Source organism: Rhamphochromis sp. 'chilingali' (genome assembly GCF_963969265.1).
Source record: "Rhamphochromis sp. 'chilingali' genome assembly, chromosome: 20".
Lineage (NCBI taxonomy): Eukaryota > Metazoa > Chordata > Actinopteri > Cichliformes > Cichlidae > Rhamphochromis > Rhamphochromis sp. 'chilingali'.
The window spans coordinates 24062683-24090311 of NC_137947.1; the positions used below are offsets into that span (position 1 = coordinate 24062683).

The 27629-nt window shown below is 40.7% G+C and overlaps 1 protein-coding gene across 1 annotated transcript; it reads right to left on the minus strand.

The window, feature by feature from the left end:
• Positions 1-469: 469 nt before the first annotated feature.
• Positions 470-26096, minus strand: desi2 (desumoylating isopeptidase 2). The gene is made up of 5 exons (XM_080869423.1): positions 25526-26096; positions 11188-11260; positions 10868-10961; positions 8343-8484; positions 470-3531 (listed from the first exon to the last, which is right to left on the minus strand). Exons 1-5 carry the CDS (start codon positions 25562-25564, stop codon positions 3256-3258), a joined length of 624 nt encoding a protein of 207 aa, XP_080725549.1. The 5' UTR covers positions 25565-26096; the 3' UTR covers positions 470-3255.
• Positions 26097-27629: the final 1533 nt, after the last annotated feature.

Genomic DNA, 27629 nt, shown 5'->3' on the forward strand with positions numbered 1-27629 from the left:
AGGTAAATAAAAATGAGTAAATAAAACCTCAAACAACTCAAACATGAGTTTTTATCCCATCTTATTATTTAACAAAAAGTCCTTACGAGAGTTGATTAAATGACTGTCAACACATGTGAGCACCTCTATGAAAGCAGAGATTTGGGAGTTTGCCGAGTTGCATTTAGTTGCATATAACCAACTTCTGCTGCCGATCTGCCAGTGAGAAAGATTACTCATAGGTGGGTTTAATTCTCTGTAGAAAGTAGTGTCAACCCTCCAAGTCACTCTGTACTGCAGCTTAGTTCTGAAAGTTTGCAAAGCCCTCCTAAAACAAATATTGACCCATGAAATAAATGTTTAAACCCTAAAGAAAACAATCTACTAACAAATAACACATTTAAACCTAAAACAAGGGGAATCTTTAATCACATTACTAGAACAAAATCTATAGCCATAAAACTAATTCGCCATGACACAAACACAGTCACAGATTGTATATTTTCTTTAATAACTTTCCAACAGATACAAATGTGTTCGGCTCCATCTAAAGTCTCTGCAAGTTCACTGTGAAACGGCTGAAGTCAGTTTTTCTGTGTTTTGAATGATTGAGGTTTCCCGATCTGCATTCATAGCTCACAAAGGTGGCGCAAAATCTCACAAGCTATCTCTTTAAAGGATATTTACTCCTCTGAGAAAATAAATGCACACAAGAAATGAGGGTGATTACAATTCATAGGCTGCCAACGTAAAAAGAAACAAAAGAAGAAGAAGAAAGTGACGTTACAGCCATCTTTGGTCATTTTAATTTACTATACCTTAAATTTGGCAATCACAAGTAAAGTAATAACTAAGTTTGTTGATGATTAGTGTTTAACGATTTATTGTGTATTTGTCGACAGACAGATGATTGTATCACAGCTGAAAACCACCTGAAGCTATGAAGGTTACAGGAAACCTCAGTAACAGTACAAATAACAGCCAGCAGAGGGCGTCGTCAACAGTACGTGTGAGTGTGCATTATAAAGTTTATTTAGTGAAACATGAAAATAACTTTTAAAAATTAAATCCTTTCACTTCAAATCAGATAAAATATGCTGGTTTTTGTGTCTTTTACATGATTCCTGTAAAACTGCTTCAGTTTTGTTAGAAAGTCCCAAAAACAACATTTTTACCCGATGGTTGACACTGCCACAAAATGTTGCTAAAAATTAGCGTGAGCACAAAAAGAATACAACTAATCTCTTAAAGATGCAGACGCATTTGTAAATACACCCTGAAAACAGTGCTACATTTGTTAAGATTGATATTTCTTTGCCGTGTGTGAGAGATGTGTGGTAAATTTGGCCCAGTTGGTAGCTCGTTGAAACCGCTTATACTGTAAGTGGGGGCACACGCTCCTACATTCATGCACAGACAGGAGAAGAAAAGAAAAAGGAAAAGTGTGCAGGCTCGCAAACAAGCATACAGGATGTAAACAATAGCTTTTTCTTTAAATCTGAGCGAAGAGTAGAAAACTGCACTGCCACAGCGTGCTGCCGAAAAGCTCTATGGAGTGACAACTGCATTAGAAAAGCAACAGCGACAACGCAAATGAGCATGTGGGATAAAAAAGTTTAAAAGATCATATGTTACAAAGCCTTTTAGAGTCCTGAGTTTAATGGCAAAACAGACAAAAAGGCCAGAGTCTTTATTTTGTAGAAATACTATAAGGATTTAAAGAGAAAAAAAAAAAAAAGGGTATCCAAGATCAGTTAGTCTTCATAACATGTTTTCAGAACATCCATGGCTCTTGTTTGGGACAATACACAATATGCAGCATATGTCTCCTTGTTAACAGGATATATATTTGTCTGAGTAAATCATGAAGTTTTCCCCACCAATAACCTTCCGATAATCAAACTTAACTAAACTGTGCAGCGATGTTTCAAAACGGCACCACGTTGTGTCGCTCCTAACTGGACACAGTGTGAAGAAAAAGACTGTGAGAAGTGCAGGCTGAAGAGAGGTCAGTTAAAGAAGAGCTCGTCTGCCTTCGCTTCTTCTTCAGACACATTTGTATACATTGCAGACTGACATTGTGTCCTAAGTGTGAGCGTGGACCTCGATTTTTTCGGATAAAACGTTTTGCTTTATGCTTTTAAACTACTGGGAGTCTTCTACAGTTGACCAACAGAACACTTGTGGGTGCTCTAAGGCACCTTGGCAGCTGCTACTGAGAAAGAAATGTTTCCCATCTTAAATCAATCCCCCCTTCACTAGAACCTAACTACGAAATGATTTAGAAACATTTTACATTATTGGTGGTGAAATACTTGTTGCTACTTCATAATTATTAAGTAAATCCACTTCATTAGTTTGCTTTAATCAAAGCATGTGAGGTTATTAAGGATGGGAGGGAGGATCTGACATCATAGAAGAAAGGCGGGGGTCTCTGTGAAGCTAAGAAAGTCTTATGGATTGACAGTGGTTCTGGATCTGTTTGTTCTTGTCTATGCAGCTGATTGTAGTTCTGGTTTAGGCTGTTTACAAACCTACAGCCTGCTGTAATAAAAAATAAAAGGCAGAGGATCCAGCAATTTGAGGCAAAGGGTAAGAATTCCCAAAATCCACCTGTTACTTTCAAGATTGTAGCAGCCACCTGTCCCAGACCAGATCTGAAACACAGCAGGCGGCAGTGGAAACATTTACCAGCCACAGATCAAATGATATCAGCGCTCAGCTCCTGGACATTTAAAACCACCAATAACTGGGAGGTCGCTCAAGACAATAAAATCCCCTCACAGACCTGCTGTACTTAAAAGTATAAGGCAGAGCATCCAGCACTTTTAATTCTTGTAGCAGTCCTCTGACATTTTTAACACAGCCATAAGCCTTAACAAACCTAAATCATACCCTTTTGGTGAGGATCAACACCACTGATAAATAAAGCACTGGTATAGTTTGGATGTGGCTGGTAAACACATGAAGGAATTTGGCAGGTAAAATAATGAAAACATATTCGATGTGAAAAAGTTAAAATCTCAGATTGATGAGAGCGATGACCACAGGTTTCCCGTCTTTGTCAGCAATAAGAGCTCCTTTCTTCGGCAGGAAAAAAAACATTTCACTGCTCAGGATTTCTTCAAGTGTTTGGCTGACACCCGACCATGCGCGAGGATAAGTCTGACAGGACCTTTGGCTGTAGATAGATCCATCAACTGTAGCAGGTTTTCTGTTACCTGGCTGCCAATGTAACAAGTCCAGCCCAGAGTTTCTCAGCATGCCATGCAGCCTCTACCTGCGGGGCTGGTGGCGAGAGTGACGAGGCAAGGAGGAGGATGGGCTGGAGGACGAAGAAGGTGAGCAGGGTGACATGGAGGCCAGGGAGGCTGTGGCGGCGGCATCCTCTGCCTCCTCCAGTTCGCCTCCGTGGAGCTCCTGGCTCACACTGGACTGTAAGGCAGCTGGGGTCAGCCACTCTTTGGGCAGGCAGCTCTGGAGGAATGGCACGCAGGAGCTGAAGTAGGCCAGGCGATTGACCCAGCGAGGGATCTCCCTGCCACACAGGATCTGAGAAGAAAGACAAGAAGGGAACGTTTTAATAAGTTCAGTACACAAGAAGTGACTCCTTAAAGCAAATGTATATTCTTTTTATGCTAGTCGTCAAAATTAAGGGAAAAAGTAATCACTCGTGTTTAGTGCCCCTCATTTACATGTTTTGTTATGGTTTGCAGGTTTGTGGTACGTAATGAACTATATTCACACAAAAACAGCGCAGACCCCTTTCTGCAACGTCATCAAGCCATGCAATACAGCCACAAAGGCAAATGATACAAAGTACAATAAAATTAAATCAAAGAAGTCATTTCAGAGACAAAAGCTCTATCCACCTACTATTGAAGTCTTTTTATTGTTAGGGACAGAATAAAGTTTGCTTAAAGGGAGGTGGAAGGGAACTACAATGACTCCTCTCAGACAGAAGATGAACTGAGGATCTGCACAAAGACCCAGTACATGACAAACGAGGGTTAAACTGATCTGCGAGTCATGCAACCCTACTATTTTTATATCTAAGACTACAAATAACTGACCATAACTGGTGTATTTTAATTAGTAGTCAATACCACTGGTCCCTAACCTTTTTTGCGCAAAGGACCGGTTTATGTCTGACAATATTTTCATGGACGGGCCTTTAAGGTGTTGCGGATAAACACAAAATAAAACCAGTACCGGTACCAAAAAAAGATTTATTCATAACAACATGAAAAGACCCAGGGAAATCAAGTTAAAGATAACACCGATAAAAAAAATGAACCTATTATCCCGAAAACCATACATTTCACACCCGCTCAACTCTTGCAGCCCACTACCGGTCCATGGCCCGGGGGTTGGGGATCGCTGGGCAATACAATACCAATACAAATCATTAGTTACTAGACTGACAGAAAAATCAAAGGTTTACTTAAATTCAACTTATGTATGAAGCCCCAGTTCAAAACAAAATCGGACTCTAATAGCTTTACATTATAGAAGAAAGAATGAACCGAAGTCCTTTTAACAGGAAAATACCTTGAGAGGGAAGTATGGGAGCTTCTGCCACTGAAAAACACATTTTTGCCATCCTTAAGTCAAAATTTCAGGATGTTATCCAGAACATTTAGATCATCTTAAAATTTGAGTTAAGTATCTAAAAATGTCAACTTATAAACTTAAACGTCTGGTAAAATAACTGGAAATTGAAAAGAATAAGTTGAAATTGCAAGTCAAGTCAAACTTTTGACTGGCAAGATTATGTAGGGCTTTTGTTTCAGCGGTGGAAATAAGCTTCCACGGGGAAGAGAGTGAGGGACACGAGGAGAGAGAAAAGAGCTAACAAATAAAAAGTTGCAAAGTTTACTTCCACATATTATATTATAGTATTTTCTGAATTTCCATATCACCAGTGAGTTGTGTCATTAGGCAAGTGAAGAGCTAGAGCTTATATAAAATAACTGACTATGCCAACACTTAGGGAGATAAAGAGCAGTAATAAGTATTAAATTATATTCAATAAGTCACTTTGTCACTTCCTGGTTAGTTTGTTCTCCATAAGAGAACTTGTCAGTGTTGTGAGAATGCTGTGGAGGAAATTAATCTGAAACAATGACTGCATAACCAGAAATTACATCCTGCCTGTGTCTTGAACTTCCAGGAAACTGAATCAGATTTCCTGACTTTCTATGCCATAAATAAATCTGTAATATGACTCTGTGCTAGTGATTTCTCAACCTACTGTAACAGTTAGTTCACGAGTACGTCTAGTTGGACCTTTTTCGGTCTGTGGTTGACATTTCTCTCTCACAATCTTCCTTAACAACTAACATGCTTGCACAGGCAGACACAGTCTATGTTATGGCTAATTATGATTACTCAGTGCTATTAGAGGTTGTTACAGCATAATGGGAAAAGTGGCTTCCAAGAAACTCAAAGTGTTTTCCTAGTAAAAGGGCTTAATTATGCTTTGATCAGAACATTTATTGAAGCTGCTGACGAGCTGCTTTTACAGACGTGTAAGGAGACAGAGACAGTGGGTTTGCTTTTATCTACAAAAAAATTCTTACAAAGTGGCTGATTTTTGCTGATGATACTAGATTGCATAGGTTGTTTAGGCTCCAGCGATGAGGTTCTTCCATTTCTTCAGAGACTCAGCAAGAACTGCTCCTTGCAGAAGAAGAGGAGGTGGCCTACATTCACCAAAATCCTTAAATATCATCTCTTTAGTGTTTGGCTGACATGTGGCTGATATATAATAAACTGTAGCAATTCACACTACTGTCATGAAATATTCCTTTGCAATAATAAAGTAAGCCTTCAGATCAACAATAGGCAATATTCATCCAATATAAAACGGTTGAAATGGGTTGGAAACATCAGCAACAGAAACATTTTTCTATGCCATGTATTTGACACTATGTGTATGTATGTGCACCACAAGCACTGCTGCTACTCTTTCCCAGCCGAGCAGCTCATCCGTACAGATTGTTAGCACAATTTTATTTGACGAAGAAAGCCTCAATGAAAATAAATATTCTTTCATTTTATCCAGTTTAGATGTTGACTGAGAGACTGATGCTACTAGTCTGTTTGGGATTTTAGATGATAAAGCAGTTTTATGTACACTGAAAGTCTGTGTAGGTATTCCTTGTTTCCTCATTTACAATTAATTCCTATACAGTGGTCCTCGCTGTTTTGCAGATTTTTGTGTGCAATATTGCACGTTTGTTGTTTTTTTTAAACAGCGCATTGTGTTCTGCATCCTGATTAGCTGTAGATCACTGTCAATCAATCTCGCCCCGTGCCTTCTGTACAGTACAGAATGCCTTCAGCTTGTCAAATTTACATAAATCTTCGATCGCTAGCAGCGTGACTCTGAAGCGCTGTACTGTATGTTTGTAAGTTTTCTCCCCAACAAACACAACAATGTCGACAAAACGTTTTGCACCGTCAAAGACACCCGCGGGAGCCTTTGGTTTCATTCTGTAATACTGAACTTATTTTTCTATGTAGGTTTGAACTTTTAGAGTGTTTAAACAAGAGAGAAAAGTGTGAACATATTCATGCCTGTGTGAGAAAAATGTATAAAGTGTGTAGTGAGGGGTTTTACAGCCTTAAAACATCTATAATAATTGTAAAAAATAAAGTTGGCTACTTTGCGGATTTCACCTATCACGGATTATTTTTAGGACGCGATAAACAAGGGACCACTGTACTCCTACATTTATTTTTATATTTTTGTATTCAATGCACTTATCTCTCTGTCACAAGAGCTAGACCCCCAATGTGTCAAAAAAGGTGATCCTTCAACCTGATCTTTTATTTTCAGGTAGAGGATGAAGTTACAGGATGGGACATCTTACAAACAAATAAATAAATAAATATAAAAAAATAAATGATGAACATGCCTCTGGTTTGGCTTCATCTTTGCCCTTGGACATTCATCATTATTTAATTGGAACCAGTTGGTTGCAGCTTAGTTTTCAAAAGCCTGAGACAGTCAGTTTTACACTCTGTGCAAGTTTAGCATCTGTGGTGAAATCGCATGCATGCTAAAGGATGGGATTTCTACAGATGACCTAAAAAGAGCAGAAGTGCTCCCTGTGGTCCGCTGGTTCACGAGAAATCGATTTTAAATGAGAAATAAGTCAGGCATGACTGTAACTTTGAAATTCACGTTTAATGATTCTTATCATACATTAGGTCACCGTGTTTCGAGTAACAACCTTTCTTTGAAACAAACAGTCTTCCAATTGGCTAGAGCCCCACATTGTGGCCAACATTTTATAAAACAGAGGCAAGTAAAGGTTTATAGATCTAGTTTTCTGTCAGACTACTAGGACTACAATATACTGAAAGGTTATTAGGAATTTCTACTGATCTACTGTTAGAGTTCAGTGGTCTGCAGGGAGTACAGTATTGATTTTTCAAAAAGAAATCTGACATCTAAGTCGTACACATCAAACATTCTTTCTGAAGATTTAATTTTTATGCTTGATCTTTCAAGCATCCTGCATTCCTGCAACAACAATCAATGTGTCCTGCCATTTTTTACTCTGTCGCTTTGAGTCAGCCTCTCAAGGTAATGCGGTTAGAGTAAGCATAAAAAAAAAATCAAATCCTGAGATGGAAGATGGATGACTCTCAATGGTAAACCTGCATGTGTGCTTGATTTTATTTCCATGTACATGTCTGAATTTTATTGTATTGCACTGACGTGAAGTACTGTCTGCATTTAAGGTTTAGAAAATACCATGGTATGTTGTAAGGATGTGTCTTTTATTATTTGTCTGTGTTTCTACGCGCGTGTGTGTGTGTGTGTGTGTGTGTGTGTGTGTGTGTGTGTGTGCGCGCCAGCTGGCTCTGCATGTCTGGGCTCGTATCAGTGTCCTAATCCCCAACTCAGCATTAGATGCTAACTGGAAAACTCCCTGCTCATTAGTCACACCAGGATAAGCTGATTGAAACAACGTGCACGCACGCACGCACGCTGTTCTTACACAGCACCTTCTTCCTGTATTTACTGTTGTTGCTCCCGCCCCACACACACACACACACACACACACACACACACACACACACACACACACACACACATCTGGCCAATGAGCGAACAGTCTCACATGGTTTTTTGAGTGATGCATTTTGGTTCGCTTGGCGTTTACTTGAATGTTTCTCTGTCTGAAAACAAACCAAATAATGGGGAAAGCTACAAGTTTACAAACTCATCAACTGATTTCAACCACAGTAAACAAACTATAGGTGCGAAATCACCGTAAGACTTGGCCTTTAAACTCAGCGCAGCTCAGAGTAATGTGCAATGAAATGATGTGTGTTTTTTAACCCACCTCCGACAGTGCTGAGGAGAAGTGGTTGCAGTTCTTGTGCATGAGGTGGTAGGCGTTGCCTTTGTACTCCTTCCCCATCTCTTCCACGATCCGCTCCACATCCTCTTCTGTGAAGTCTGTGCTTCCTAGGACAATAGCTTCTCTGCAGAGACAAACAGGCAGAAGGTACTGATGTTACTGAAAGAGCATCTTCTGGGAAAGAAATGTTTCTAATCCAATTCTACTTTTTACCATTTTCATTTACTGATATATTCTTTACTGTTTCTGTCAGTGAGTCTGGCTGAGGGCGACTATTTCACTTCGTGTTGGAAAAAGCTGTCTGACAGCAGATAAAATAGTGAAAAATGTTCAACACTGTGTGCATTTAAAACACACTGATTTTTTAAACATTCTATCCGGTACAACCATGTTGCACATTTTTTGAAGAAAACGTTGACATATTTTGTGATTTGCCTTCAGCCAAAAAATAAGTAGTTAACTTTGAGAACATTTTAAAGGTGATCTGAGTTTTTGGCTTTAACATCAAATGAAATTAAAATGAAATTATTATGATTTTAGTATGAGAGAGTGCTTTATTCACTGGGATAGGCCTCAGCTTTGTGGATAATAAGCAGGCATTTGTCACAGATGATCCATATTTGGTTTAGTGGCCTGCTTGGAGACAGTTACTGTGTGTGCATGTGTGTGACAGGCGGAGTCTGTCTAAAGCCACAGGGCAAATCAACTAGAGCAGAAGTAATACTCAGCAGAGTAGGTCTGAGTAGACAAGCACACAAACATACTGAACTGATTTGCTGAAATCAGTTGTCGTGTTTTGTACATTTGGATTCCACATTCCTAAAGAGCATCATGTTGATCTTTTGCAGGATGGAAAAAAAAACAAAAACAAATCAGAAACACTACACATTTTGCTGCAGTCCACTACAAAAACAGCTTTTAAAAGACAGCTGGTAATATGGTAAAAAGCTGCACTGGTTTGCAGTGTATTTGCAAAACTCAAATTATTAGACTATACTTGAAAAGTACATCAACAATTATGAATTTTATTTAATTTTATTACAGCCAAACACTGTGTTCAAGCCTAAACGCAATTTAGCCTGGTGAGTTAAATAAAATATTATTGCCCCCCCCCCTCAGATGTCATTAAAGTATAAATGATCCATAAAGAAAAATGTCCAACTTTCCAGCAGTAATATTTATTTTTTTCTTGAGTGACCATAAAAGGAACTGCAGCCTGCAGTTTGTTAGTGTTACTTTTTCAGCTTCAGCTCGTTCCTCAAAATAAAGTAAAGGAGAAAACTTGCAGTTTCAGTTCAAGATAAATTGAGCTTTTTTCAAATCTCAATCTTCTGTTTTATTCAGTCTTTGACCAAGACCATAGGCCATGAACTGTTACAAAAAGGCATTAAAATGTTTGACACATCATGTACAGGAGCTCGCTTTACTGTAGGAGAAATACCAAAATTCATTAAACAGCTCAACTAACAGCTGACCAACTGATCAAATGGGTATAAAGAACATGCACATGAAGCTCTAACTTATCTAGGGAACAAATCAGTGCTTTCTAACTTGGCCGATGGCTGATTGACCAAAACAGTCACTATACACGCGTACTGTATGCGCTACCCAGAACCTACCAGCATCTCCACCTAAACCAAACTACTATCAGTAGTCAAAAGACATTTGACACATTGTCTGACTTTCCAAACTGATCACTCTGCTCTACACATAATCTTATTGGGGAAGAATGACCTGAACAATCGGGCATCTAATGAGCAGAATGGACTGAACTGATATTGTCCTTGCACAGCAAACAACCTAAAAGGCTGTTAACGGTTATTAAAACCTACACCAAGTAAGTAATGTTAAGTGACTTCTAATAGCTGTTTAGATAGGTGCCTGCATCATGCCTTTGGGGCAGAACCTGGCACTCTTAACTAGAAAATGTTCTAGCATAAACTTCAAAGTGGTCTCAGTTGTGCCTTGAAGTTCAGCCCCATAGGAACAAAGGATGGCTGTGTTTGTCTTTGTTGTTGTGGGTTGCTGGAACATCTTGCAGCACAGATTTTCTATTTTTCCATGTTTAGAACCATTTCTACAGATTCCCAATAACTTCCCCTCCCTTGTGTGCCAGCTGGCAACCCTTGCAGTTACTCATTTTTCCAAAGATCCTGTGTTGCTTCAACCTACTGAGGTAACTGCGCAGATAAGGGTGGACCCAGATAGATTTATGATACATTCCTCATTGCCATTATTTTACTACCCAGCCCTTGGCGCGTGAACGACTGTCCTCTCGTCACTACTGAGTTTAATAGCTAATAGACTAACAAACTTTTGAGCGGTAACCTGACTGACTCGCCATTTGATTAACATTCTACATTAAACAGGCCAACTCTTTCACCGTAAAAACTCCATCAAGCATGTTGCGAGCTGCCTAGGCTGTTGCGAAAGATATTTAGCAAAACAGAACACATGCATATCTGTACTTGTATGTCTCATATAAACACCAATTATCCCACACTTACTTGAACTTAAAGGTCTCGCCAAGCTCAGTTGCATCACCTGGTGTAATCTCAAAGATCCCTGAGAATGGGTACGGGTGTCCGCCATAGGCAAACTCTAAACACACAAGAACAAATTTGAGCTGCTGATGTAACAAAAGCCATTAGCAGATAACATACAGTTTTATATATACACTATATATAAGTATGTTTAGACATGCCCGGAATGGAAAACAGTGGTGTGTGTATATATCCTGAGCTATAAAAAAAAGCATCTTCTCTGTAACACTATCCTTAGGCAAATGACTTGATGTAGGCGGAGTCTTATTTCTGGGCAACCTTACCTCTTCCATAGATCTCAATCCCTGAGTGAAAGACTCCGATGCCCAGAGAGCTGGTGAACTCATTGATCCAGTACTGAAGGCAGAAGGAGAAACACAGAATAACACGTTTGTTAAATTACAGTAAAATAATAATGCATGTTTTCTACACCTATTGATTTAATATATTTAAATTTTTAGTCTACAAAATGTCAACAAAAACAATCCATCACAACTTCCCAACATGAAAGCTTTTCTTGTTAAACTGTTCAAAATGTAAACATATCATAGTAAAGTGAAAGAAAAAGCAACAAGAATCAAATTAAAATATGTGATAAAACAATGTAATATCAAATTTATATGGATATTCTTCAGGAAGAAGACAAAACCTCCCCCTCACTGAGGTAGAAAGAAGGAATGAGGAGTATGCACAGACAGCTCCAGGGCATCTCTAAATCCTTGCTGTTACAGACAGACAGTGAATCATTGCATAACTACAAGTGATAGTTCAATTTTTTTGACCTCTGAAAGACGGGAAATTCCTTCAAAATGTAGCCCCCACTGCAATAAACCCACAAACGGCAGCTGAAAAGGCAATATGTTTGACATCCTGCAGCTATGCAAACCTTATTACTGAATTGTCATTGTCCTATTGTACCTTGGCATTTATCCAGTCTTCATATCAGAATAATCAAATTCAGCTACAGAACACATTTACAGACTTTTCTGTGGGAATTTATGACCACAGTGCAGATGTTATCCCTGATGCTTACACAAGATTTCTTTGCATGCAGACAATGACAGTCAAGCTGCACAGAAATAAATCAATAACTGCTGCACTAATCTTTGAAACTGCTATCCATCTTTTCTGTAGTATGTCTGCTAAACATTGTGTCTACAAGGTGATTGGGCAGACTGTTGCTAGGCAGAATTTTCACTCAAAAACATTATTTTATCACAAAAGATGGAGCAGAGAAGAGTGTTGGTGAAGCATCTCAGGAAGCTGAATAATAATCTCTAAATCTAATATTTGTTCATACCTCAAACATCTTCCTACTGCTTCACTGTGCCACGTCATCAGTTAATTGATTATTGTCTTGGACCTGATCAATTTTAAAGTTTGATGTTGTTGACGTTTCTTCAAACCAAATCAAGTGCTGATCAGCATGATTAAAACATGCCAAATTTACCAAGAGCAGTTCCTTTCTGCCAGTGCACTGTAACAAAGGTGACAGATTTCTTACCATGCAAATCTGAGACAATTTTTTTTGTAGACAAAGTCTACAAAAAATATACACCTACATAGTCCTGTGAAAAACTAATTCTGATTCTTTTTTTCAGCCATTATGTTGCAGATTTGCTGTTGTGTTTGGGATCGTTGTCCTGTTGTAGGGCCGCCACAAACGATTATTTTGATAGTCGACTAGTCACAGATTATTTTTGCGACTAGTCGACTAATCAGATCATGCATCAATTGGACGTACAACGTACAGCTTATTGCACCAGCATGCATCTGCTCTTGTATAACTATCATTAGCTTACAGCCTTAAGTGTTTAAGGTATGTGCTAACTAAAAAAAAAAAAAGACAAGATGATAGTTTATTAAATTTTAATGAAATTTGCAGATTGTTTCGGTGAAGTTTAAGAAACTCAGCCATCTGCTCCTTGCTATCTAAAATATAACAGCACACCGGAGTATATTCTCCAGCAAAATAATTTCCCCTAGGGATCAATAAAGTATTCTGATTCTGATCTCACACTTCTGATGATCAGTTGTCTGCTTGACGTTTATTCAGCTGTGTAAAAACTATAACTTTAATCTCAGCCAAACCGATTTACTCAGGAACAAATAAAATACTGAAAAAAGCCAAACAATAATATTTTAAGTTATTTAAGTGACTTATATATCATGTTTAACCTGAGTAGCGAAAGACGGCGATGGGTTTGCCGGGAGTCCGGTGTTCTCACCGACTCTAGTGAGCCTTGAACCCGGGCTAGATATTGAGCTGGTGCGTAACAGACATATCCGAAAACGTCGGAGCGCTTTTGAAAATATGTGGTGTCTTGATAAACTGAGCAGATATTTGAGGTTTACACAGCTACCTTCTCGCCTGAAAATATGTTAAACGTTTATTTTGTGACCCAGAAAGAATAATAAGAGTAATATTAAAACTAACTAGCTGCCACCATTGTTGGAAACTTAGCTGGGCCGCGCTATGAATTCTGGGACACAGCTTCTTCTTCTTCTTCGGGGTTTAAGGGCAGCTGGCATCCTTGTACATGCAGTGCTGTCATCTACTGTTTCAGTCCGTTATTACACGCTTAAATCCTGCTACTTATTCCTGCGTGTTTTGGATGTTACAAAGCTTCAAACGACGCATCGACTATTAAATTGGTAGTCGACGATTTTGATAGTCGACGTAATCGTGACTAGTCAACTAATTGTGGCAGCCCTATCCTGTTGCATGACTTAGTTTTGGCTGAGCTTTAGCTGCTGGACAAATGGGCTCACATTTGATTCTAGAATACTTTGGTATACAGAGGAATTTGTGGTCAACTCGCTGATTCCCAGATCTTACAGCTGCCAAATAAGCCCAAATAATCACCCCTGTGACACCATGCTTGGCAGCTTGCTCCTGGTAACACTTCCAAAAAAGCCATACATGTCTTTTTTCTAACTGTACTGCCATGACCTTTAACAGTTAACTGAGGCCTGCAGAGTCTGAGATGTAGCACTTGGAGTTTTTACAGTTTCTTTGAGCTCTGTGTTATGCTGACCATTTAAAGACATTAATTCTGACATTAGGAATCTATTTAAATTGATTTTAAGTATTATTTGGATTTGTATATTATATTAGAGCTTTCCATCTTACATATTTGAGGCATTAAATGTGTTTAACCAGAGTGACAATAAACAACTTAATTACTTGAAAATGAGCCCTTTCCCTGGCGGGGCCCCCTTTCCCTGGCGGGTCGCGGAGTATGGGGGTGCCTACTGGGGTCAGCGGGGGAGCTGGCCCCAGGGAGGGGTCACTTGCCCCTCCCTTCCTTCCCTCCCCATCTCCAGCTGCCTCCCTCTTCCCGCTCCACCACAACCACCCACACATGCAGGGCCTTGGAGTAGGGGTATGTCACCAGGGTGCAGAGGAGGCTACCCCCCCCTCTGTCCCCTTCTGGCTGCCTCTGCCTCAATTTTATCCCACAACTTAGACATTCACATTACTCACACTCTCATTACACATACATATAGGATCTTGGGGGTGGGCACGATACACGGAGTCCAAAGTACCATCAGGGTATACACCCCACCCCTGGCATCGTTGCCCACCTCTCAATTTTAAATACACGTAGACATTGAGGGCTAGCAGGAGGGACCATGTGCTTACCTGCTGCTCTCTGGCAGGTAGCTCTATGCCCTCCTGGGTTTTAAATGCACCTTAGAACACACATGCATCAACACTACAATGAGCGGGTGGAGGGAGGTTTGGAGTCTTCTCTCACCCCCATTCTCTGCGACCTGCTGGAGCAGGGGGGCTAGTAGGAGGAGTTGGCCGTCCGACTGCGGTCTGGAGTGTGGGGCCTTCCTCCTGCTGCGGAGTCGGGGCGGTCTGCCTCCCCCCACCGCAGGGAAAAGGGAAACACCACCTGGGTCTGGGTGCAGTTCCCCCCTCCAGGGGCGGGGGCACCTAGACCCGGTTTGTAGAGTACGCTTGGGGAGTGTGATCGTGTGTACAGCGTCTCTTTATGTCTGTCTCCACGTTGGTTGAGTGTGGAGTAAGTGCATATGAGAGCATGAGGGTGGGAATGGATGTTTGTATCTGTGTGTGCCTGTATGTCTGTGTCTATATGTCAGGTTGGGTGTCAGGCGCCACCTCTCTGGGGACATCTCAGGCCCTCCAAGGTTTGGAGGCCTATCTCCCCCTACCACCACTTCCCCTGCCAGTGGCAGACCCCCTCAGACATCGGTGCGTTGGTGGTTCTTTGTGTCCGGGGATGGGCATCCAGGTACACACCGGCTCACTCCTTGGCGGCCGCTTATCGGGGCCTGGAGCCTGGGGCTCGCTCGGGCCACTTCGGAGGTGGGGTGCCCCCGGCCTCTCGGCCTGGGGCTCGGTCACTCAGGCGCAGCTGGCTGCCGGCGGAGCTCACGGGCGCGTCACTGCAACTCCCCCTGGCTTCTGCTCCGCGGCTGCTGAGTGAGCCCTCATCTGGGACTCTCCTCAGCTCTTTCCGGGACAGTGGCGCAGCTGCCCCTCTGGTGGTCTTCCTTGGTCTCTTGTGTTCTGGGGGCCTCTGGATGTCTGGAGTTTTGATCTCCTCCATACCTGCTTCATGCCCTGGAGGACGGGGCTGTGGCCCCCCCACACCCTCTAGCAGATTATTACATGAAGGAACCTTTTAAAAAACAAGCGCGTCCATGCTCACAGGTGTACACACGGGTGATCACACCCACAAACTACACCCTTTTTGGCTCCTACCTCAAAGCACACTGTGTTCTGTTGATCTTATGTGCTGCACAATAATGTTTAACATTTAGTATTTACTGTCATATTCCCATATATCATTGTGATGTTGTTTATTCTATTACTCTTGTTCTCTTCTGCTTGCTTTCTTTTTTCTTTCTCAGCAGGTGATCCAGGTGATTGATATATGCATTTTTTTTTTCTCTGCCCGTTCTGTTGGTTTTTGTCTTTTGCCCTTCTCCCCCGTCCCTCTTCTCAGCTGTTTCTCTTTCCCTCTTTCTTTCTCCCCTTCTTTCCCCCAGTCAAGTCTGTCCCGTATTCAGTAAGTGAAAATAAAATAAACAATAAAAGGTGAATCAAATGGACCATTACGGCAAGGCTGGGATGGTCAGTTTGGTAAAGTAAATCCGTTGGGCATCTTTCTTTGCCTTTAGACAACAATTCTGATGGCAAAAGAGCCAAACGGGACAGGCAAAAAGAAAAAAAAAAAAAAAAAAAAGGAATCTGTTTAAATTGATTTTAAGTATTATTTGGATTTGTATATTATATTAGAGCTTTCCATCTTACATATTTGAGGCATTAAATGTGTTTAACCAGAGTGACAATAAACAACTTAATTACTTGAAAATGACATATTTTATTAGTGTGTACACACAGAGGCTTTCCTTCTTGACATAAAAACAGCTTCCAATGCAAACTACAGTTATCAGGTATCACAGAAGACAGCTTGCTATTTAAAACAGTTATCACATTTCCCGTCTGTCATTATGCAAATACATTATGTAGCTGCTTAAAGTCACTTGTGGCAGAGCTGCTGGTCTCCGCCACATCTGCAATGCAAAATATAACCTCTGTGGAATGTAAGAGTTTAAACACCAACTGATCACAAAGGCTTTGCGGATGCTACCTGCTGGATGCCCTTCCAAATGCAATGCTCCCTGTTTTTCCAGTCTTGGGAATGGAAAAAAAGAACTAGGAGTAAACTGGATGTATTCTTCAACTCTACTAGAATATCTAAAACAGTTACAGTGCACCTTAAACGCTTTATCCACTATCTGATGTGCTTCTTTCAATTTTTCCTTATTTGAATTCAGATGGTTGGGGCTGCGTGTTCACAGCCAGAGCTCTGTGATTGAGATGACCATACTAGGATATCCTCTCACTGACATCATACCGAGCCAAGAGCATCCAAATGCATGAAACCAAGCTGAAACCTAAGCTTTAGGCTTATAGGATAACTTGCACAGAGCCAGCCATGTTAAATATGCACACCCACCATTGTAACAGTATATGCGGGAAAAAATATACAGTGGAACCCCGACTTATGAATACCCCATTTAACGAAAAATTCAAGTTACGAAGGCACTTAACGGCAATATTTCTGCTCGTGTTATGGCAAAATGCCCGCGTAACGAAATTCGCTGGCTCTGATTGGCTGAGCCCAGAATGCCTACAATGCCCATAATGCCTTCCGAATCCTGTGACAACCCCCTTGGCTTTCGTACTTGCGCTTCGCTGTTCCACTTGGACGTATTGTAGTTGTAGTTAGCAATTAGCCTATCATTCACTCAAAAGGCGCAATGGGTGCTTCGACTTACGAAAGACCCTTTGGAACGAATTAATTTTGTAAGTTGGGTTCCACTGTGTGTGTACACACACACACACACACACACACACACACACACACAATTTTACACCCTTAAACTTTATTGAGGGAACTGACTTTAAAACAGAATCTGCATTCTGATCAAATACAACATTTGCTGAGGCTTTGGCACAACTTTTGTTTTTTCAAACCCACATTTCAAACTTGTCATGCTGCTGGGTTTCTGTTTCCTGAACTATATATGGGGCAAATGTTGCACAAAGAAAGCCACAGCATGCGTGTCAGTAGTTTTGTTTGAAGAAGCAAAAATGCCACTGCATATCCCCATTTTATCAGAGTCCAGCTACAGCTTGTGCATTTAGAGCTTGTAGACGTATCTCTCACTATAGAGACCTTTTTGATTTTGTTAAAGGTCAGTAATAAAGGACCAACATTGAGTCCAAAAACTAACACAATAAAGCATCTCATTTTTCCATTTCCTAACATTACTTCTGGTGGGGTTTTTCCCACCAAAGAGTTTCTCACATCAGCTGATCTCCTACGGATATGAAATCATGTCTGTATCAGTTCTGAAGTGGTTTCTTTGAGCCCAGGAACAGCAGCCATCTGTGTGTGCACCAGCTGGTTCTCACTGACTAAGAAGCCTTGGCTGCTGGCTCCTTTTTAAAACATTATCTACATTTCTGTTACAGTAATGGTGACAGAAGCCAGTCTAGAAAACGTGAACACACATCAGCATTTGAGCTGCTAAAAATAAACAGACACCCCCCCAAAAAAAACTTCCTTAACTGACTTTATATAAGGCGAAACATAAATAGCAGGTTGGTGAACTAACACCCAATGGCAGCGTAGTATGTGCCAATATGTCCTTGTAGAACGTGTGTAGGAGTTATGTTAAGAAAACTAATCTGCATCGAAATGCAAAATGACTGTCTCCCACTCCGTTAACAGGAGTAACAAAGACAAATAGTCTGTTACGCTGCTACTCCTCGCCCCTGTCGGTGGTGAAATAAGACTCTTATCTCAGACCTCATTACTTCAAAGCTTGTTAAAAGCTGTGTGCTGTAGAGAACAGGCTGAGCGTTTATGAATGAATTAAAAGATAATGAAAGGAACAGGAGACAGAGAGGTGGATGAATGCTTGCTGTAGTTTGCTCTGTAGTTTTCTTCTGTTTTTAAGTTAAGATGTACACCGCTGATTTGAAAGTGTAGCGGAAACAAGCTGACTGAAACTAAGCTCAAAACAGAAATCGATGGAAGGAAGCTACTACCAGCCACAAGATGGGTTCTGGTGAATTTTACCTTCATCTGCAACAATAGTTTGCTCTAGTTTTACCCACAAAGTTATCTTAAATCTCCCATGCAAAGTGTGTTACATTTTTATTTATTTTTTTAAACACTCAGCAAGTTTACACTGAACTAGGCAATTGATTAACAAAAAAATAATAATAATAAGATCACTGCTGATTCGAGTTACTGATTCCTGTGAGCTCTTTGTACTGCTGTCTGTTGATCTGATTAACACAAATGAGCAATTTTGACATTCCCATAACCTGTGGTGCAGCATTAAGACATTTGCCTTACACACAAAGGATTTCAGAGTTCAGATATTGTTTCCATTACTGATAGCTTTAGATTGCATTGTATTAGTTTTTATGTTTGTATATAATAAAGTGAATACTGAGTGAGTGAATCAAATGTGAGGAACTTGTATTAAGAGACTGTTTATTATGGAAATAAAATCTCCAGTTTTATATCAGCTGTTAGCTCTAATTAAAAAAACTGAGAAGTACAGTAAATTAGGTCTGGTTCCAAACTCGGATTGTCTACAATTACATAATAAAACAGAGGTGAAAGCTGCCATCATTGCAATGTTTAATGAATGATAACCTTGACCACACACCCAAGCTATAGTACTATTTTAATTGGTTTAGATTTCTTCCATTAGAAATGCTGCACTATATTCCACTAGCAGAGATTTATGTGGCTGTAGCAACACAGTACACTCCCAACTTCTTTTGTTTTGGGCCACGTTACCTTGTAAACTAGGTGGCAAAAAAGAAGAGGAGGAATCATGACTGCTGCATGTCCTTAATTGATCCACACAAAGACACTGCAGCCAACACATAGCCTGCTCGGCTGAGTATCAGGCTCCATTACACAGTTAAACCTAATATCCTAACATGTCCTCTTACGCGCTCTGAGACAAAGAAACCCGTGGTGCTGGCTGGCAGGCAGACAGGTGGTGTGCAGATAATGCTGTCTCATTAGAGCAGTGCACTAAACCACTCAGAGCTGTCCAGGAAATCCACTTAGCTGAGATGTGAGCAGGACTGTGGGGAGGACCTGACAGAATGGGAATTGGGAAAAAGCAGTGGTTTGGGGCTGAGGGGGCGCCTGTAATCATGTCTGTACATACACTCTTGACAGTCACGTGACATTATCGATCCTCAATGGGGACTTGTTATCAATCTTTTTGAGTAGATGCTCAGTTGTGCTCCAAGAAGAACAACAGAGCAGGCAGACTCACACACACTGCATAAATGGTGATGCTCTTGAGATTGAGGTAAGGATCCTGAGTTGTTACCCAACTGTCTTGACCTCGGCAATCATCTGATCTTTGCTGTTTTCTCACCTTCTTTTACATTAAATGTTAGCCCTAAGCTTACACCTCCCAATAAAACAGGCCCCATTGAGACCATCAAATAAACTGCATGACAAAACAGCCTCCTTATTCACTTCTATGAGAACATAATCGCAGGAAATTAGAGCTGTTTGCTCAAGTGGATGACTAAGAAGAAACAACCTATAAATTAGGAAACTGGTTTAAAGTGACAAATTAATCAAAGTCATCTAAATATTTCCTGATTTACAACTGCTGTTCAGACTTTTTTTAATCTGATACCACTTTGGGGGTTTAAAAACTTTAAAAAAATGAAACTGTTTTGTTGTCCCACTGACATTTTAATGTTGTTAAGGTTTAATGAATGCAGACATTATTCCTGAGGTGACGTATAACATTTTCTGAGAAGCCTTTAGAATTTCTACAGTTGTAAAGTGGCCTCACAAGTAGGGATGGGTACCGGTATCCAGTGCCATGATGGCACCGGGTCTGACATAAACGGTAGTAACCAGACCGAAAAGCAGCGCAGATTTCAGTGCTTTATTTCGGTGCTTTTTTTCCCTGAGATGTCATACACTTTGGATTCCAGCCAATCATTTTAACTTTGCAAGCGTAGTAGGCGGGCCCAGGTACGTACGTTCTTTTAGAGCAGAGCTACAGATTAAAAACGCCCAAGGCGAAGCGGTCAAAGTCTGGCTGTATTTCACAGCAAAAGATGCAAACTCAGCAGCCTGCAACAAGTGCTTTAAGCTGACACTGTGCAAAGGAGGTAACACCTCAAATCTGATGAAACACCTGGCGACACTTAGCGTTTTTTTAAAAGCCGAGAAATTCACCGTATTTGATAGCTTGCTGCAAGACCTCACATCGAGCACATCTACTGCGGGTGTGGTGCCTGTTATCGGTCTTGGAGTTAGCAACATCCCCCCCAAAACCCGAAGAGTAGAGTCCTGGCCCCTAGCCCTGCCAGTGTAGCAGAAATGATGACGGATGATGATGGCAGCAACAGCCGTTCTTCTCTGGGTCAGTAGCTTAATGTTGTTCGTGTGTAATTTACGCTGAATAGGCTAACCACATTATTAAATTAACGCATGTAAGGTGAACTAGCAAACACCATCGTAGTTACATGCAGCTGTCTTCTTGTTTGATGGCAGATACTCCCTTCACCCTGGCCAAAAAGGCTAAAATGACCAGAGAAAAAGTGGGAAACAGCTAAACATGAGAGGTTTTTGGACAAAGTTGGTGTTTTTTTCCCCCTCATTGATTAAGCACTGCTTCCAGCCAAGAGTGATACCATAAATTCCCCTATAGCTGCAGAAAAGGCTAACATTGTTATCTTTTTAGAAAAAAAAAACAAAACAGCTAAACATGAGAGGTTTTTGGACAAAGTTTGTGTTTTCCATTCTTTAAGCACCGGTTCGAGCACCGTTTAAGCACTGGCACCATTTCTGGTATCGAATAAAACCTAAACGATACCCATCCCTACTCACAAGAGCAAAACAACAGAGCCATCTCTTCTGTCCTTAAAGTGTTTTGACTTTTTTTTTGGTCCTTAAAGAATATTTTGGATGGTAAAATATTCCAACTGGAATTTGGGAACATCAGAAAAAAACAGTACAACATGAGTCCAAGTTAGTAAAAGAAGCATGTCCTCATCTATCAGTGCTCTGTTATTCTCCAGTTTCCTTAAATCCAAGATTATATTTTGTAAGCTAAAACTTATAGAAATAGCCTCATAGAAATCAAATTTTAATTTTTTTATTTAACTAAAATATTAACATTTTATTCCAGCTCAAAGAGAGTTATTGTGGAAATACAATGGACTGGTATGTGATGAGTCAATCCGCTGTTCGATCCACTCACTTCAGTTCATGTTGTTCTCTTTTTACTTAATGCAACATCAGTGGCAGACAAGCTAGCATATAATGGAGGGGAAAAAGCTCCACAGATAACTTCTACTTGTATCTTTCCAATGTGGACTGGTACTTGGTACTGGTAAAGATTCATGGCTAAAATATGCATAGAACACAAATAAAAGAAAACCCTGTTACTGGGCCACCAGTAACAGTGACTCAATCTATAAACTGATGATCCCCCACCAAGTGACTCAACCAGCCTCCAAGCAAATCAGTCAAACAACACTCACTGGAATTGATCTACGGTGCAGTAGAGCAAAATTGATGTTTTTTCCTTGAATGCAAAACACATTTACACAGAACTTCCATACAAGTGAAGTATTATGCACAGTTTTAGGCAGGTGTGAAAAAAATGGTGGTAGACAAAGAATGGTTCCAGAAATATAATAATATTTTTTTTTAAATCAATATTTGGTGTTACTACCAGCATCGATTCCTATAGGTACACTTGCACAAAGTCAGGGATTTTGTAGGATCATAGTCAGAGGTATGATCAACCAATTATACCAAACAGGTGCTAATGATCATCAATGTCGCACGCAGGTTGAAACAGTCATTAACTGAAACAGAAGCAGCTGTGTCGGAGGCTTAAAACTGGGTGAGGAACAGCCTCTGCTACGAAGGTGAGGTGAAAGAGTTTCATTTCATGGCAAGAGTGAGCACATCAACAAGCACAAGATAGTTTACTGCATCAGTAAGGTCTCTCCCAGACAAAGATTTCAAAGCAGACTGGGGTTTCAAGATGTTCTGTTCAAGCTCTTTTGAAGAAGCACAAAGAAACTGGCAACACTGAGGATCGTAGACGCAGTGGTTGGCCAAGGAAACTTAGTGCAGCAGATGAAAGAACATCAAGCTTGTTACCTTTCAAAATTAGATGTCGTCCAGTAGTGCCATCAGCTCAGAGCTGGCAGAAACCAGTGGGACCCAAGTACACTCAGCTATTGTCCGGAGAAGACTAGCCAGAAGTGGTCTTCATGGAAGAGCTACAACCAAAAAGCGATACCTCCGACGTGGAAACGAGGCCAAGCGACTCAAGTATACACAAAAACATAGAAATTGGGGTACAGAAAAATGGCAGCAGGTGCTCTGGACTGATGAGTCAAAATTTGAAATATTTGGCAGTAGCACAAGGCAGTTTGTTCATCGAAGGGCTGGAAAGCGGTACCATAATGGTTGTGTGCAGGAAACAGTGAAGCATGGTGGAGGTTCCTTGAATGTTTGAGGCTGCATTCCTGCAAATGGAGTTGGAGATTCAGTCAGGATTAATGGTGTTCTCAATGCTGAGAAATATAGAAAGATACTCATCCATTATGCAATACCATCAGAGAGGCATACGATTGGGCCCAAATTTATTCTGCAGCAGGACAACGACCCCAAATATACAGCCAAAGTCATTAAGAACTAGCTTTCACGTAAAGAAGAACAAGTAGTACTGGAAGTCAAGTGTGTCTGAGATTACATGAAGAGACAAAAGGATGTGAGGAAGCCTACGTCCACAGAAGATCTGTGGTTAGTTCTCCAAGATGTTTGGAACAACCTACCAGACGAGTTCCTTCAAAAACTGTGTGCAAGTGTGCCTAGAAGAATTGATGCCTTTTTGAAGGCAAAGGGTGGTCACACTAAATATTGATTTGATTCAGATTTCTCTTTTGTTTATTCACTCCATTTTGTTGCTTGATGAAAATAAATGATTAGCACTTCTGTTTTTGAAAGCATTCTTTGTTTACAGCATTTTTTCACACCTGCCAAAAACTTTTGCACAGTACTGTATACTTACACTCAAACCGAGGTGCAAAACCATTAGTTCTGCTGTACTGTCAATGCATGTACAAAGCAAAACTGATTTTTATTTAGGTCAACTGTCAAAAGTGAAGGAAACGAAGCCAATTAACAACCAGCAGACAGCAAAATGTACCCACCAGTTAGTGATCATGCCACTAGCAGGTCACCCCTCCTACAGTACTTAGGTCTGAACTGGCTGATTAAAAGAAAGAGGAAGCCTTTAAAAAGTGCTGGAATGAAGGACTGGACTCCTGCCACAGTGAATGTTTGCCGCGGCACCAGTTTCCACACAAACATCGCAAATATGCATGGTTCAGAGCGGATCGTTAGGCAGAAGCAAAAAACACACAGTTTCTTCTGTATGGAAAATATGTCCTTCCGTCTCTACTGTCGATTCTCAAATATACTCTAAAGATCTTACACATGTGTCTTTTAGATGTGTATGAGTAGCTTCTTAAAGCAACGGCCCCTGCAGCTATTCACATGAATGGAAGCAAGACAGAAATAAAAGCTCTTCAGACTTTACAGAGAATGCAAGTCATGTGGAAAGCAAGAGAAAGTGAAAGAAAGTAATGAAGAGAACAGGAAGAGAGAAAAAGGGGAATAAAGAATAAGAAACTAAGGAAGAAAGGAATGAATACATACCAATGTATATAATTTGTAATCGTGCAACACACTACTCTTTCTACTGACTCTCAAAGGTCTGTTTAATGACTCTCTGGCTTTCAGTGTTAATCCATTTCAACCCATGTGACCCCAAACCTCTGCAGATATATTGACCAGCAGCTGCAGAGGGACATCAATAAATAGAACAAAAGCAGGACCAAGAAGAAAAGAATCGAGTCCTAAAAAAGGCCATTTATATTTTACCAGGGAGTAACATGTTCAAGTAAGGAAGACCGTCATGATTTACGATGCACAGGTCACAAAGCCAAGTGTACATACAAAGGATGTTGTGGTTTTCCAGCCAGGAGTTCATGCACACTGTCCCAGAGCACTACCCCGATCTGTTTTATAACCTCAAGCAAGACCCACTTTAAATGTAATCTTCAGCCATATTAATCACTGATTCATCAATACATCAATTTCCAGAACCCATCCCCACTGACTCATCCCAGCATGGTGACAACATAGTGACTCAAATTACTGAACCTCAGACTAATGCTATAACAAAGAGTCGATAGCACGTTCTATGCAGTAGAAATTACCATGCGACTTTCACATCTGCTTTTGGTTTGGTGTTTAGAGTGAACTGAAATCCTTAAGATGCAAAACTAGGCTTAGTTAAATAGTGACTTCCTGTAAAGCCTAAACTTTTACTAGTTTTTTTTGCTTTGTTTTTTGTCTGTAGTCCACAGTGGACCAGTTTTCTGGCAGTCCTATCATGGAAGATACATAAAAGATAGCCAGAACAAACGGAGATTTAATATATGGACTAGCAAATCAGCTGTGGGTTCCAAGTTGCTTAATTTTCGTTCTTGATTCTTTTCACACTGCTTTTCCTGTCGCCATTTGTAAACCGGCTTATTTTGTTTGCACTGAACAGACACCAAAACAATGTTGGATCTAATACAAATAGACAAAAACCTTTCGAAAAGGATCATACGACAATAAAGCGTACATGAATTGGTTCAACTGCTTGCAACCCTGACTCACTGTGTTTTGCAAGAAAACAACTGAGGGGGAATAAGCAAACTAATTACTAAAGATGGAACTGCATTAAACTGCAATTGCTTTGGTGTTGTGTGAGTATGCCGAATTGAAGAGTGGTTCGTAATTACGCGAAAATGCTTTTGAGTGTTTTTCTTCCATTATTGTACAAGTGCTGATAACCAACGAGGAATTAAAATCGCATTTTTATAACGCGCTTCAGCGTTGTGTCCTGGATAAATAATACTCCTCTCAAACATACTTCTTAGATCAAGTGATAACAAATAAGCAAGAAAACGTTCACGTTTCCGCTTCCACTTACCATATCATAGACATTTAGGATAATCGGCTCGTTTGCCATCACTGGGCATCAGGATTTTCTTCCCCTAGCGTCCCTTCTTCTCTCCGGGTTCTCTTCCTTCGGTGCGAGATCCAAACTCTCGCTCTCCTCCTCTTATTATTATTATTATTGCTGGCTCTTTCTCGAAAGATGTTCACCTTGGTAATTCAACTTCGCAACTCGGTGTAAAAATGTTAGAGTTCCGATGATGTTTTCACCGTCCAACATCTGACTGATTTTGTCCCCCGACAGAGCAGCAGCAGAGGCGGACAGATGAATCTATCGGTTACCAAAACTGACTTGCTAAACCCGGTCGGCTACCGAGGTCGCCGCGAAAAAACACTGACTTTACAGGGAGAATTTTCTCTTCCAGAAGACGCCGCGCCGCGGAAAAAAGTCAAATTCATTTTCCCAAACAAACTGCTTAGTTAAATAACATAATGTAGGTACATGAAAATGAAATTCCCTGTGTAAAAAACGACTTGCTACTCCCTTATTAGCCCCGGCTAACGGTAGCAATGAAGCTGCAGGCAGGATGCGACTGCTGGGAGAAATTGGACGATGTTGAGGAGTAGACCGATGAGCCCATCACTCTATTAAGCTCCCTTAGCGCACTGAGCATTATGGGTGATGTAGTTCATAAGGAAAACGAGCGCCCAACCAAACTACACTGCTAATAAATAAATAAATAAATAAATAAATAAATAAATAAATAAATAAATAAATAAATAAGTAAAGGGAACACTTAAACAACACAATGTAACTCCAAGTCATGCGCACTTCTGTGAAATCAAACTATCCACTTAGGAAGCAACACTGACTGACAATCAATTTCACTTGCTGTTGTGAAAATGAAATAGACAACTGGTGGAAATTATGGGCAATTAGCAAGACATCCCCAATAAAGGAAGGGTTTTTCATTTGGTGACCACAGATCTCAATACCTATGCTTTCTGGATGATTTTTTGGTCACTTTTGAATGCTGGCAGTGATTTAGAATAGAATAGAATAGAATAGAATAGAATAGAATAATCCTTTAATTGTCACACAAGGGGAAATTTGGTTGTAACAGCAGCCAAAAAGACACATATACAAACAAACAGGACACAGGACACAGAACAGAAACATACACAAGTTTTCTTACATATTTAGATTAAGGACCGTGGTTACTATATACAGAGAGTACTGTACAGTTATTAAATTAAATAAAAATAACTACAGATAAGAGGCAAACCAGCTTGTAGTGCGAATCGGTTAATTAACTTATTGCAGTTACAGCGCAGATGTAAACGTCTATGTTTGTTGGGAGCAGTTCTGATTGTACAGTCTGACAGCTGCAGGGAGGAAGGACCTGCGGAAACGCTCCTTCATGCATCTAGGATGGAGCAGTCTGTCACTGAAGGAGCTCTGCAGTTCAGCAACATTTACATGCATGGGGTGGGAGACTCTGTCCATCAGAGATGTTATTTTGGCCAGAGTCCTTCTGTCTCCCACCACCTGCACTGGGTCCAGGGTGCATCCCAGAACAGAGCTGGCCTTCCTGATGAGCTTATCCAACCTCTTCCTCTCAGCTGCCGATAAACCGCTGCTCCAACATACAACACTGTAAAAAATGACAGATGCCACCACAGAGTCATAGAAGGTCTTTAAAAGCGCTCCCTGTACTCCAAATGACCTCAGCCGCCTCAGCAGGTAGAGTCTGCTCTGACCCTTCCTGTAAAGAGCATCAGTGTTGTGGCTCCAGTCCAGTTTATTATTCAGGTGAACACCCAGGTACCTATAAGAGTCCACTATCTCAATGTCCACTCCCTGGATGTTCACCGGTGTCAGTGTGGTGGGTCTGCGTCTCCGGAAGTCCACCACCAACTCCTTGGTTTTCCCAGCGTTGATCAACAGGTGGTTCTGCTGACACCAGTCAACAAAGTCCAGAGTCCACTGTCTGTACTCTGAGTTGTCCTCACCTGTGATGAGGCCGACTATGGCAGAGTCATCAGAGAACTTCTGTAGGTGGCAGCGTGGGGAGTTGATGGAGAAAATTTCACTCTAGTGGTAGCATGAGACGGAGTCTACAACCCACACAATTTGC